Here is a 15,680-nt window from a genome sequence, read left to right as displayed (position 1 = left end):
CATTCATGTCAAGTTTGGTCTGATGAAGGAATGAGAGTATAGAGATCACACGTGTGGGATATTAGCCTGTTTGGACCAAGGTGTATCTGCAAGCTGTTGCAATGTAAGGATGATCCTGTTGTTCCATAGCTGTTCTGTCAGGACAGAGTTTGGAGATCTTGAACACCTTGACAATGTTGTTCACAGCTTCCAGATTCATTGAATATTGACAATAACTGACTTCACACTTTATTCATCTAGCAGCACAATACTTCACCAGCTCAAATACAAACCTATGCAAGACATATTCACAAACTATATACAAACAAACTTTATTTATGATCTTTTACCGAAAATATTTTACTAAATTATACCGAAAAGATAATAACTTCACAAAATATAGATCTGTGAAGTTTCACAGGCGATACAGAAGATCGGTGCCAACGTAATACTGGTCAAGTCAATAGTAATACTATAAGATGTTAAACACTAGTATATCATCACATGGATAGTATTCACACGCAAGTTGATGGTCATTGCTTTGTTTTGAGACTTCAATAAGTACAGGGTTCCACAATATCACAGACAGGAGTTAGGGTATGTACAAATAAGTATGTAAAATACTGACTATAAAACAGTGTAAAGTGTAGAAACACTAGAATACATGGGTCTGGAGTAATACATTGGGTATAATACATATAGGCTTGGAGGAGCATTCTGATGCTGTGCCCATCACCATAAGCTGCATCAAGTACAGGAGGAACTACTAGCTCTACTGGCTTTGTTATGCTGTGTAGTCCATAACATGCTCTGTACATCTCCAAGTGGAATACAGAACATTCATGAAACCCATTTAGGGCTGAAATACTGTTAAAAGTGACATTACCATCTACAGAAATAATCATTCAGTAAAAGGGCAAAATATCCAAATAATAATTTTGTCCCATGATTAACGTAACTATTGGGCTACCAGGCTAATGTTAAGATATGCCCAGTAGGCAATGTTTAATTTGCCCCATCACAATATGGCCAAAATATTGTCGATGGCAACAAGTCGCTTGCTACTCACTCACTCACTCACTCACTCACTCACTCACTCACTCACTCGCACACTCGCACACTCACTCACTCACTCACTCAGAATATAGTTCAACTCAGTCCTTGATGCAGCCCTGACACTGCTACTCTAGGGGAGACAACTGGTTTGGAAGGAGTGGATAATACATTTGGCTTTGTTGGGAAGTAAACTTGTCAGTAAATGTCACATGTACACCATCAGTCATCATCCATAGTTACCACTTGCAGGAAGAGGTTCAAGTAATGGTCATGTATTTTGTTTTCAATATCTGAAAAATACCATACTATATCTTGTGTCTAATATAGTTTCTAGTTTCTGAAATAGATTTTACTCCATGCTAATTATTCACCTTGACAGGTGAACAAAACATATCACAAAGTTGCCATTCTCCAACCAGCTGAGTAAAGAACTGTCAGTTTGGGACAGACAGAGCTATTGATTTTGTATTCAGATATTGAAGACAGCTGTTATTAATGTATACTCATCAATTTCCTGAAATTTGCTGACAAGTACAACAATAAAGCACAGTATAGTGAAGGCAAGGGTATGGTTGGAGCAAACAATGCTGGTTGTAGGTATATGGATTTACAAAATAAAAGCATGATAAAAAAATATCACAAACACATGGTTAAATCTGTGTTACCAGGATATGTTCAATATCACCAAGTAGATGGTATTGCTCAGAAGTAAAAGAATCTTAGGGTACGTGTAAATTCATGACATTCAACTTGCTAGTTTGTTGGATAAAAATAATTTGACATCATATAGACATTGCATCTTACATTATACATGCCTACACATTCTAAGTGGTTTTGACATAAAAATGCAAAGTTTTTGAAAAATAAGTCTTTGACTTCAAACAACCTATAATAAATAAAGGCTCTAAATTTTACAATATACAAAATCTACAGAAACAATGAGACAGTTTGGCTTGTTATGATGCCTGTGGTTCAATCAACATCCCTGATTTGGCAGCTCCAATGTTTGGGATGAGAGGATGAGGGTTGAGGTCGCCAGGGGCATCGACTTTCGCCTGGGTCAGGAAGGTCAAATCATCTGGATCAGTATCCTTGTGGTCTCTGTAACACAACACATGCACACATGGAACACAAGCATATGGATGGACATGATACATGATATGTTTTAAATACAAATTAGAGCTAGTACAAATCTGTTATTCTACCTCTAATTTCACTGATTGTTTGATTCCATTCGTAACAGAAAATATTAGATGTTAGAAACCCTTCAACGCAAATTTGTTTAAGTACATTAGGATTTGTCTTACAAATGATTTATTCTGTATATATAGTCACAATATTAATGGAACTCAACTGCTGTGTATGTTCAATAAATAATTAATAATTTTCATTATAAATACTCTGTAATGATGCATGTATTTATGAGTGACAAGACAGTTGATGTGTAGGACTGTCCTATGAGCTCTGAAACAAATTAACCAGTCTACTGTTATCATAAACCTTTACATGTTACAGTGTTTAAGTTAATGTCACCCTAGTTTGTGCAATGGCATTGTCTGCTAGATTGTTTGAAGTCTACAAATACTGACCCTTCAGCAAGTGTTAGGCTCATCTGTCTCCCCACATGTGGACCGTTTATTGATGGCAGGCCCTTAGCTGTGACAGTTGTGTTGTCAGCTCCATTCATCTTGGCAAACAGGTATCTGAGCACTTTTTCCTTCTGTTCCCATGTCAGGTCACTCACATCAACCTTACCTGTTACATTATACCTGAAACATACATGGCATGGACAATAAACACACAAAGATGAGAATTTTCTGAGAATTCATGGAATTCCATGAATTTGATCATGCTTGGGTCATTTTTGTGGATCATCTAAATCCGATGAGAAAGACCCTTGACAAATTTTCCTCTTTTTTTCACTCATACCCATTCTCATCCCTGAACACATCACAGATCTGTGACTTGATGCACAAAGGTGAGTTATCAGAGGACTACCAAAGGTATGTGATCTGCACTGTAGTGAGTTATCAGAGGTACATAAGGTATGTGATCTATACTAAAGTGAGTTATCAGAGGATTACATAAGGTATGTGATCTGAACTAAAGTGAGTTAGCAGGGGACTACCTAAGTTGTCATAGGGTTACCTAAAGACGTGTTTGTGAAAAGAGAGCGGGAAATATGCTGTGAACTGATCCACTACCTACTCGAAGAGTGAGCAGGTTTGAAAACTTCATGCATGTGATTTTTGTAATCCTTGCAATAATCACTTTCTATGCAATGATTTGGAAGCACTGTGTTTCTGCTCATGTATTTGTATACTACTATTATGTATAGTGGACTGTGAAAAGGGTAGTAAACACTGCAGGTATTTGAAACTCTAAGTTGGGGAAATGGGGTCAAGTCATTTATTCACAAACACGTCAGGCTGCCTACAATGTCATCATGAGTACCATTTCTGACAGCACACACAGTGCACTAAAAAAGCCAGTGATGCTACTGGTATATCTGTCAGTATCTAAATAATGCGCAAAATAAATGACTCAGGTAAATGTGTTCTGGTGATGGGAACCAGTCAGTTCAAAAGCCCTGCAAAAGTGTTTACTTGTATCGAAGGGAAAATTAAATTTAATGATTTTGATAAATGCGCAGTTTGGCAGTCCATTGAACCCGTGAAGGTCCCTAGGTAGAATAGGCCTTCAGCAACCCATGCTTGCCATAAAAGGCGACTATGCTTATCGTAAGAGGCGACTAATGGGAACGGGTGGTCAGGCTCGCTGACTTGGTTGACACATGTTGTTCCCAATTGCACAGATCGATGTTCATGCTGTTGATCACTGGATTGTCTGGTCCAGACTCGATTATTTACAGACCGCCGCCATATACTTGGAATATTGCTGAGTGCGGCGTAAAACTAAACTCACTCACATGCCCATCACATGGTATCAAAATGTATGTCAAACTGATGAGAAGGGAGCAGTTGGCGGTATTTGTGCACCATTGGGGACAGGTCCAAGATTAATTATAATCCATGCTGGTACATCTGAGGGGTTCATTCCTAATGCTTCTTTGATGTTTAATGCCTAACAAAAGAGCGGCGATTACCATGACGAAATGAATTTCAACAATTTCTCTAAGTGGATGCAAGAAAAACTTCCTAGTCTGACCCAAAACTCAATAGTTAAAATGGACGATGCCCCTTACCATAGCAAACAAACAGACAAAGCTCCAACAATTGGAGAGATGAAATCAAATCTTGGCTACAACATCATGATATACCTTTCACACATTCAATGTTGAAGACTGAATTGCTTGCATTCACGTCCGCAAGAGGACTACCCAAAGTATGTGATCTGCACTAATATGAGTTTCAGGGGACTACCCAAGACATGTGATCTGCACCAATGTGAGTTATCAGGGGACTACTCAAGATATGTGATCTGCATGAAGGTGAGTTATCAGGGGACTGCCCAAGGTGTGTGATCTGCACTAAGGTAAGTTAACAGAGGGTTACCCAAGGTATGTGATCTGCACCAAAGTGAGTTATCAGGGGGTTACCCAGGTATGTGATCTGCTCTAATGTGATTTATCAGATAATTACCCAAGGTATGTGATCTGCACTAAGGTGAGTTATCAGAGGATTACCCATGGTATGTGATCTGCACTAAGGTGAGTTATCAGGGGACTGCCCAAGGTGTGTGATCTGCACTAAGGTGGGTTAACAGAGGGTTACCCAAGGTATGTGATCTGCACCAAAGTGAGTTATCAGGGGGTTACCCAGGTATGTGATCTGCTCTAATGTGATTTATCAGATAATTACCCAAGGTATGTGATCTGCACTAAGGTGAGTTATCAGAGGATTACCCATGGTATGTGATCTGCACTAAGGTGAGTTATCAGGGGACACCCAAGGTATGTGATCTGCACTAAGGTGGGTTATCAGAGGGATGGGGACGTTGGAGTTCATGAGCTTGTGAGTTGGTGCCTCACTCAGAGATTGTGGGTTCTACTCACAGATGGATCTAATCAAAAAGTATGAGAAGCAGAATTTGTACTTCATGATAATTGAACATCAAATATAACATATATTAGACATGACATGATCTGGCGAATAATACCTCATGATAATCATATCTCTATCATACATTTTAAAAATCTCCAAGAAACAAAAGGAAACCCCTAGTTCACAACAAAATAAACTAAGCAGCTGAACTGAACACTATGAGAGTCAATCACCAAAGTCATTTACCTTCATGAATGTCTCAAACAAGATGGCAACAAGACTTTGTTTATATCTTTGTATACAACATACAATAGGAATACAGCACAGAGTTACATGCTCACTAAATGTTCAGATTCATTAGACATGAGAGTGAGAATTTGCTTCACTCCTTTTAACGACTTTCTCATGTTATACTTCACTGCAGTCATGACCAAAGTTATTACTTAGGGATGTTTTGCCACCTTATCAATAATAACAGTAATAGTGATACTCTGTTTATCATGTGCATTTCTCCATGCATCATACAATAACACCTTAGTGGGGTCAGTATTTATCTGTGGTAGGTATTTCCACAGACCACATTACAGGGACAAACAACATCCACTACATATTGACACAATTAACCTGCATACCTCTATTGTAAAACTGAGACACAACACAAAGGGTAACTGCGGATCACTATATACCATGCTTATACACACACAAACTTACTTGATTTCCTTCCTTAATAAGCAAGATGCAAATACAAAATGAATACATAATGATTAAAACCTCATAATGGCAAATAACAAAACCACCATATACACAGGTTTTAACAACAAATGTGAGCAGCATTTAATGTCACAGTAAACATTGCTAAATAGTATTTTAGTAGTTCATTCTAATATCAGTGTCTTGTTTCAACAGGGAAGAATCATTGTTACACAAAAGTAACAAGATAATTTTCAAGATAACAAACCAGGGAATGTAGTGGGGACATATCTTGAATTCACAAGTGTCGATTGTGCATGACATCTGAAGTTAGGACTAGATTTGCACAAAAATATCCTCCTTTGCCTTGTAGCTAACATGCAGCTTGACTTGGAGCTTGCTCCACCAAACCAATTTCAATACTGAAACAACATACTGTTTTTACACGTTAACTTGCTCTACTAAACCAGGTTTTCAAGACTGAAACAACACACTCTGTTTCTATACGTTAACTTGATTATCATAGCAAGTGGACAATAGAAATACTTACATTCATGTGTGAATTCTGCTGTAGGAAATCTGAATTGGAATTAATTTTGATTGCCAAATACAAAACTGTTGACAGCTGTTTCATAAAATTGATGAACCTATTATATGACAACCTCTAAAGATCAGTCTACTCACAATCTCTCTGCTGCCTCCAGATCCTTGAATACACTGTTGGTGCTGGTGTCCGACTTTGTGAATGTTCGGATCTTGGGATAGCTGCCTTTCCCTGCATGAGCAACCAGCATCCGCTGTTGATATGCTACTTGTGCATCACGGCGGTACTGTGCTCTGGATGCGAGGAAGAGTACTTATTAGATATACCTTGAGACTGGTTTGAATCTTTGTGCTTGTTTTGTTATCCAATAATGATCATGAAGAATGAACATACCAATGGATAACAAAATATGATTGTGCTTGATCTGGAATCAAACTTAATGAATTGCAGTCATTATTCTACTGAATGCCTGATCAGCTTTTGGAAACAAAAGATGTCTTTTCATAATGATACATTATATTTTCCTTCTTCTCAGCCTGATCTCGTTCTCATTCTTTGTCATGTCATTTAATTACCTGAGTTGTCAAACCTAAACCTGGTAGAACTAAGTTGCGTTTTTTTAATCCATTTATTTTCATGTGTCCTTGGAAATTAGCATGTTGAAAACAACATCTGTCTTCTTGTGTTTAATTATTAATATGTTCAAGCAAAGTTTACATAAGTTTTATCAATGGGTATGCAGAACCGATGCACAATCTTTTAACTTCTTAAATAATGCTTAAATTATTTTGTTTTATGTTGATCCAAATTGCTTGAAAACATTGCATAGTAATAATAATACTTCTGTAACCAAAAAATGAAAATGTAGAATTAGGAACATAATGCCATGACTTCTGTAATGATGCGATTATTTCCACATGTACAGAGTGCACATACTGCAGAAAGGGTGAGTGTGTACACTGGTTGTGTGTAGAATCTGTGGGACATATGCCATACAATATGTGGCTGTGTCTGAACAAATGCATACAGTTTCACTTTCATGTGACTTCACAATGAGAGAAGAGAGTGTCCACGTGTGCAATTGCCAAATACAAACAAATGAGAGAATAGTGCAAAAATAGATACTCATTCTGATGCACTGAAGTGGTTTGGTCTCTGAAACATTCCCAGTGATAGTCTTCAATTTTCATGCTGAACATGCTCAACACAACCGATAGAAACAACATGACACAGGTTACCAATGAGTGATATCATTGTCTTAATATCAGCAAACATCCGGTAATTTCATGCATACCAAGAAATAATTGATGGGCAATGCAAACTAGAGATTGATAGTATGAGCAATAATCCATAGTGCAAAGGTACATTAAGTGAATATCAACACGCTCCATATTTTAGAGGAATGAGCATATTTTCTGACCTTGAATCACCCTGTGGAGAACAATGTGTATGATATCTGGGTTTGTTCTTTGCAGGAATGATGCAGAGTGATGGCCAAGATTGATGCCCTGAGACAGTGCTGACATCTTACCTGATCCCAGCTTGTAATGCATGTAGAATAAGTCATTTAGTGATGAATGATATGAAACATTCTAGCTTCAACCCCCTAAACATGTTACATGGGAGAACATACACACCTAACCACAACTCAACCAATTTGATGATCTGAAGTCATACAGTCAGTAAATGAATAAGTGTACTTCATATACACAAACCTGAACACCTACATGGGGCAATTATGTGTGGTTTGTGAAAAACAAAATTGTTTTCTAAACTTTACAAAAATCTATTCAATACTGTCAAAATTGAAGGATAATGCTTTTCTATATGACTAATGTGAGTGTGACATTTCGGTACAGATTCTTGAAAGGTAACAAAAATATGTGTCAAAACATTGCACTCACAAATAAAAGAAGTAATTATCCATAAATCTGTAACTACTGTACTTCCCAGTTTCTAAAATGTCACTCAAAGAAAGATAAATTCATATATGAATAATTATACATGAAATGACGAGGGATAATCTAACATTTTACCTGCAAACCACCTGAGTGAGACCTGGCATGAATAGCCTGGGTACTCCGACCAGGTGGGTAGTGAGTTAAAGAAGAAACCATTTAATGACAAAGCTTTGCTGTAAACTCCACAGCTCGCTACATGTCTCGGATGTTTGTGTCTGACTGTGCAGACCTGTTTACCTTATGCCTGATAAAGCATCAACTTCAGTGTAATGCTGTATGGATTATCAGGTCAATATGTATGTACATGCAAAGACTTTTGGGCTTAGCTATGGTAAAACAATTCCCAGTATTACACTTTGGCACCATCTCTTGATATATACTATGTAAGAGTAACCTTTAGATTCGTCCCAGCCCTTAAATAATTCCCAGTAACTGAGAACGGTTTGAAGCCCAAGAGTAGAAACCTGGCTTGGTATTTTACATAACTGAGCTTTTTGGATGTGGTAACCTAGGTAACATAATAAGACTCAACAGTCCATGTTTAATTCAGCCTCACTGGCATTCAATATTTGTTTATTATTGTCTTTGTTTATTAAAATTGAATGGATAAGTGGAAAATAAAAAATCACAGATTTAATGGATGATTCCTCAGATTCCTGAAATACAAATTATCAGTGAATTAGAACATCACTGGCTGCAGTCAATTGAGCTAGATCCAAAACGTAGGCAGACTCACTGATTAGCGGCAATCTCTCCTTTCACTTGGTCCAAAGCTTCCAGGAAGAACCTCTCCAGCTCTGTTCGTTGGTCCAGAATGTTTTTAGCTAGCTTCTTGACCTTGTTCATTTCCCTTGTCTTCATCTCGATGACTCTCTGGAGTTTGACAAGCTCCCCCTTGGCAGCCTCAGTCTCTGTCTCAGCTTTCAAAACCAGAGATTGCTTCTCTCTCTCAAACTCCCGTACAACATGGCTTAGAGACTGTTCAAGTGTTTCCTGTTTGTCAGTTAGCTGGAAATGAAAACAGCATAAGTTACCATTTGAGAACTGCTGCTCCAGCTCTGTACTGATGGAACCCACAGGGGTATAATAATTAGGAGATAAAGATGACACATCATAAATATATGTATCCTATCATACAAGAATCCAAACAGGAGTAGAAAGAAATAGTTGAGTTCAGTTGTTAGAGATGATGATGTGTATCACATATAAACATGGTTTCCATGATAACAAATCATGCATTCATACTCACAATTAAAGCCAGGCACTGCTGGGTAGTCTTTAATGTCACACTTAGCAATATTTCTGCTATATGGTGGAAGTCTGTAAATATATCAGACCAGACAATCCAGTGACTAACATCAGGAGCATCGATCTGTGCACCAGACATGTGTCAGCCAGGTCATTAACCCTGACCACCCTGTCCCGATAGTCACCTCTTATGGCAAGTACGAGTTGCTGAAGATCCATTCTAACCCAGATCTCCACAGGTCCTGGCACAGCTAAGGGAAGCAACTCACAGCAGCTTTTACTACCAAAAGGCATCATACCACACCTGCTTGATCTCTTCCTTTTGCTGTTTGGCCTGCACCACCTTATTCTGAACCATCAGCTCATTGACCTCCTTCTCTCCCTGGAGTCGCTCACTCAGTTCCATAAGTCGCTCACGCTCCTTCTTCAACATGTCTCCTTCCTTCATGTGGTAGTTGAGAGCCTCTGTCAGTCGCACATTCTCCTTGTACACAGATTTAGTTGTCTCATCCAGGTTACTGCAGCAAGAAAGCACACAAACCTATTCTGACAAATTTGATAAGAAAACAAAACAAATTTGATTTGAGGAATTGACGAACCAAAGGTAAAATCCACAGCCAAATACAAAAATATCTTGGGTGAGTCTGTCCTTAAATATTACTGCTAACTTGCCATATATATATATTCTCTAGGTGGATTGAACACCACTTCAAGGTGGCAATATCTACATAACCTAAATGAATCAGATCAAAACAAATCTGTGACCAACACTGTGACAGATGGCATATTGGTCTAATTTCAGATATATTTTCACAACAGTTTCATGGATAAATATGCTGGACAAACACTATTTAATGCAGTAATTATTCAGAATTTCATATTAAGGTAAGATGAAAACATTTCTGTTTGAAAAAAGAAGGAACAAGGCACAGCTGTCTATAAATAGGCTCCAAAGTTTAAGTCATTGCCTTGAATGACAATTCTTGGTTATGCCTTAGTGGTTTTGCTGCATTCATGGCTCCAGAAAACAGGAAAACAATTCTGCCATATTTCAAGGCACAAATGACAGCTTGTTCTTTAGGTAGTTGTGTTAGTGGCCCATAAAAGCAATCGGCGATACTACATGCCGGCATGGTAGATACCTGCACCGATTAATGAAGCTACAGTTCTGTAGTGGACAACTCTCACAGGAGGTAACCTTAATGTTTCCGAAAAAATCCAGTCATGTTGCATTGCCTTGATGTTCTTTCAACTTACGATATAGCCTCTGTGTGAGCCTTCTCTGCCAGTTCAGCTATTTTCTGATTAGCCTCCTGCTGTAAGCGCATCTGAAAAAACCGTTGTCAGGGTTCAAGCCTCACCATGGTCTCAAACTGTTAAAACAGTCACACACACAGTCACATATTTTTTCGATTTCTTAATTTGCTACTTCCTGTTGAATTTTGAAGATCACCTACCTTTTCCTCAAAGAATTTCTGTTCCATCCTGGCAAGAGTAGCCTTATGTTCCCTGTTGGCAGTGTGCATGGCTTCCTTGATCTGAAAAAAAATGGTGAATCTCTATACATATATATATGACATGTGATGTCATGTTCCATCACTACAACCTTTGCTATTTTATGAGAACCATTCTTAGAAATGTTTCAAGTAAATGTTACCAAGAAAATGTAAAGGAAATCATCTTGAACGTATTAAGTATGCAACCATATCTAAGATCAAATATATTACAAGAAGACATGATCGTCAATATCCCCACCACAATGTTCTGTTCCTATTTGGTTCCAATGATGTCACTTCAGAAACATTCTTGGAGCTTTATTCAAAGAAGGCAACTTTTCCATTTAATCTTTAACATCAGCAGAACAAGCATCTTTTTCTTTAAGTATATTCCTTCCTAGTGGGTTCTGATTCTTAAGAGAAGTGAGATTAGAGTTCCAGATACATAATAATCTTTGTCTGCAAGGATGATTGCGAGACCTTCCTCTTAATCTGGATATTATATAAAGGTCACCGCTGCATTTCTGAGGCAAATTCCTCCTCATCCAGAAACAGGTGTTATGATACTTCGTTGAATGTCCAGTGCACAAATGTACATCTTCCTGAATTATGGTTCGATAAATCTGCTCTAAGATCCAGACCATATAATGATGCATGTGGTCAGTACTACATGGAATGAGACATTTTGCCCTTGTGGTCAGATAACAAAATCCTAGTCTGTGCTGCATTGAGAGGCATTCTTGGATGTTATGGATTTGGTGACAACTGCTGGGTACAGATATGGTACTGATGAAAAAGCAATATTTAGCAGGGTAAAGTTTATAATGACAAATATGTTAGTTTGTTCTGATGGAAACATTTTCAAGATGTAAACTGACAAAATATTCTACTCACAGACTTCCTTACTATTCTGTAATTATTCTGTCTCTGTTTGAAACTGGGTCAAATGAAGCTGAAAACAGATGCCAAATGATTGTTGTATCTTGACTGACATACCTCATCTAGCTCCTTCTGCATCTGACCCCGTCGCCGCCTGAACTCCTTTACCATCTTGAGTTCGGACTGCATGAGCTCCACCTCACGCATCTTCTCCCCCAACTTCTCCTCCAGCTCATTGATCTGCTTGCTGAAGTCTTCCACAATCACCTCCTTCTCCTTGCGATGCTCCTTCTTCATGTCTCGCATCTGCTGTTGCAGACGTTCAAGCTGAAAATAAACAGTTATAATATAGACGATACACTAATAACCAAAACTAAATATCTGAATGATGACAAGCATGGGTACAATGTTATATAGACAGCTTACAGACACAGAGCAAAGTTGACATTATGAAGAGAACAGAGTTCCAATACACACACATTTGTGACAGAGCCCAAATAAACACATTTGTCAAGAGACAGGCCCATAAATGTACACTGTGATAAAGACACCATACACGTGACATAACTCAAATAGATATGTTTGTCTTGAGGTAGGCCCATAAATGTACACTGTGATGAAGACAACATACAGGTGACACTGATCTCAAATAGAAATGTTTGTCAAGAGACAGGTCCATAAATGTACACTATGATGAAGACAACATACAGGTGACAGAGCTCAAATAAACACGTTTGTCAAGAGACAGGTCCATAAATGTACACTGAGGAGAAGACAACTTACAAGTGACAGAGCTCAAACAAACATGTTTGTCAAGAGACAGGTCCATAAATGTACACTGAGGAGAAGACAACTTACAAGTGACAGAGCTCAAATAGACTGTTTGTCAAGAGACAGGTCCATAAATGTACACTGAGGAGAAGACAACTTACAAGTGACAGAGCTCAAATAGACTGTTTGTCAAGAGACAGGTCCATAAATGTACACTGAGGAGAAGACAACTTACAAGTGACAGAGCTCAAATAAACACGTTTGTCAAGAGACTGGTCCATAAATGTACTCTACGATGAATACAACATATTGTTTTAAACATATTTAATTTCAAGAGAAAGAAAAGGTATTGGCAAACAAGCTCAGTGGGCTTATATAAATGGAATTGAGGGCTTGGGGCTTAATTCTTATAAAATTTGTTTAAAGCATAATGATATGATGTTACTATTGAAATCAGTTGAAAATAGTTGGTGTTGTGTGACCTATAGGATTTTACAAAATAAATCTGTTAATGTATTAGAAATTATACCAGTATTACGAAATTCATTATAATCACGCTATCATTATCCGGCCTCATCACAAGGCTGGAATATACACTTGTATAGTGTAAATAATATTTTCCTTACCTGCGTATCCTTGTCCTGGTCCTGTTTCTTGAGGTAGGTGATGACATCAATGGTGTCTTGCTCTGTCTGTAACATCTGAGTCTGCAGAGCATCATTCTCCAACATCAGCTGTTTGGCATTGTCCCTACAAAAACATTACCAAGTTCTTAATACACAAATGCAATCTGAACTCATGCTGGAAATCACACAGTGCTGGAACTTCCTTATTTTAAGTGTTAGTTATTTAGTTTATTATTCAAGTCGATGTTTGAGAATTAGCACAAGCGTGGTAGGTTTGATGTAAACTTTCACTAGTATGCCAATGAAATCATGTCAACATTGGGTAGAGGAAAGCTAGCCTGTCTCACGGTCCCTGAACCACATTATTTTCCCCTCTGTCATATGCCCTCTCTGCAATGCCTTAAATGAAGCACATCTAGATTCTAGGTCTCCCTGGGTCTCCTTTTCAATTTATATGGATTAGTTTGTTACCCTCAAAATTATATATATTCAGAGATTAAGCATTAGTCCATAGGACAGCTAAAAACCTCAAGACTTGATACAATCAGTATAGTTTTACTCCTTCAAGTCTACCCATGACTATCCACGTTAGAATTGACCTTCAGTAACCCATGCTTGTCATAGGAGTCGACTAACAGGCTATCTGATTTGGTTGACACATATGTCATCATATTCAAGCTGTGAAGATCGATGCTCACACTGTTGATCACTGTATGGTCTGGTGCAGACTAGATCATTTACAGACTGCCATCATATAGATGGAATATTACTGAATGCAGCATGTAAACTAAGCTCACTCACTCACTACTGGAGATTCATAAATAGATATATCAGTTCTTAAAATCAGTTTGTCTAAAGCAGGTCATAACACTGTTTCAGGTAATAATTTGTGCACTATTCAATGAATATAGGTGTCACAGGTTCCTGTCATTCAGTTGGTGAAAAAGATTTTTAGTTATATTTTGCTTATTTTGCAGAAATATGCAGCTTATCTAAAGCTTTGATGCACCTTTGCACAGAGAATGTACTTTAAAACACTTTCACTCCCAATAAACCTGGCTGTGTAACATGTTTGTTCAAGTGCATCATGATAAATTATTCATTAGATCAATCAAGCTGTACTGGTTTGACTCTAAATGCCATCTTAGCCAAATGAATCAGAAAGATAAGTGAATGACTTACCGAAACTCTTGTTTTGACCTTTCAGCCACATCCAGTCTCGCTTCCCACACTCTTGAATTTGCAGCTGCAATTGCAACAACTGATTCATTCTTCTTTGTTTTCTTTGATCCCTTCTTCCTGCAACAGAAATACATAGCTGATGATATGATTCTCTTGAGAAATAGTTAATGTGGGAGCCATTTCTTGTCTGCAAAATATTGGTTGGTGTTTATATGCATTTCGGTGAGAATTAGTTGACATTCAAAGGTAGGACATTTCTTATAGTTTGTATACATACAGTGAGTATGTATTTTCTATTATTGTGCTTGTCACTGGTTCACACACATTTATTAATTTAGGCAATGGCACACATTACAAAACAAGATTGTAGGAACATGTTTTCTCTGTAAGAGAGTCTAATTCCTAAGACACATCTACCCATGCCTTGTAATCCAGTCATTGCATAAACAAAGGTGCTAAATATATAGATTCTCAATTGTGAATTGAGTGATGAGTTTGTGCTTTAATCTCTTCTAAAAACTTATCTGTTCACTACTGCCTTTCTATAGAAGCTATATATGAACTATTTCCTTCCCAAATACTGTCACAACCACACTGAGCATCTCTACTTTATGAATATGTTACTATTATTAAATTATGTCCTTTTTGCATATTCTGGGGATATTTGTTGTACCAGGGAGCATATATGTCTGCTTCTATACCGTTATACAATTGCCTATTTATACATTATCATGAAACTACATGACCATGCACTGTGACTGCATGTAGACCCATACAGTAACAATAACATATGCACACAGGACCGTATTAATTTTAATTTTCAAATAGCATTTCCACTCAAACCAAAACTGGCTGAAGTATCAAACAGGACACACGTCCGTCTATTTTTCCAAGCTATCATTTTATCGTTACTTAACTTGTCCTGCTACATGATACATTACCGTGTATGATCGTAAAATAATTAATATTCTGGAATCTTGCAAAGTTTTCAATCAATGGACTTTCATGTTAAGGAAACTGAATTATTTACCCCTTCTTTCCTTTTCCTTTGCCTTTTTTGGACTTTTTCGGCATGTTGGCTTGCTATGTATTTTCTTTCCTACAACTGGCTCAACTACTTGTCAAAACATCCCTTCAGATTGGAGCCAAGATGGCGGCTGATTGTTTACACTGTCATGGAAACAATGTTATCGCACATATGAGATTTATGAAAACAAGCCTAATAATAAATAACTTTGTTTTAG

General features: G+C 37.7%; 1 protein-coding gene across 1 annotated transcript; it reads right to left on the bottom strand.

Annotated features, from left to right (window-relative positions):
• Positions 1-215: 215 nt before the first annotated feature.
• On the bottom strand, positions 216-15,611 carry LOC137294709 (basal body-orientation factor 1-like). Its single transcript, XM_067825784.1, has 11 exons — positions 15,467-15,611; positions 14,437-14,553; positions 13,255-13,378; positions 11,975-12,184; positions 10,940-11,020; positions 10,740-10,810; positions 9,787-10,000; positions 8,971-9,242; positions 6,414-6,566; positions 2,625-2,804; positions 216-2,136 (listed from the first exon to the last, which is right to left on the bottom strand). Exons 1-11 carry the CDS (start codon positions 15,508-15,510, stop codon positions 1,992-1,994), a joined length of 1,611 nt encoding a protein of 536 aa, XP_067681885.1. The 5' UTR covers positions 15,511-15,611; the 3' UTR covers positions 216-1,991.
• Between the last annotated feature and the right edge of the window lie 69 nt (positions 15,612-15,680).

The sequence above is a fragment of the Haliotis asinina genome, chromosome 8 (genome assembly GCF_037392515.1).
Source record: "Haliotis asinina isolate JCU_RB_2024 chromosome 8, JCU_Hal_asi_v2, whole genome shotgun sequence".
NCBI lineage: Eukaryota > Metazoa > Mollusca > Gastropoda > Lepetellida > Haliotidae > Haliotis > Haliotis asinina.
The sequence above is the reverse complement of the archived record's forward strand: the minus strand, read 5'-3'. Positions and strand labels throughout refer to the sequence as shown.

Excerpts from the sequence above, each read along its gene's own strand:
- LOC137294709 (XM_067825784.1), bottom strand. The coding sequence starts at position 15,510 with ATGCCGAAAAAGTCCAAAAAAGGCAAAGGAAAAGGAAAGAAGGG. Across the intron at positions 9,243-9,786 it reads AAAAGGAAGAGATCAAGCAG|CTAACTGACAAACAGGAAAC; the intron begins GTGTGGTATGAT and ends TTTCATTTCCAG. Across the intron at positions 6,567-8,970 it reads GGAGAGATTGCCGCTAATCA|AGCACAGTACCGCCGTGATG; the intron begins GTGAGTCTGCCT and ends CCTCGCATCCAG.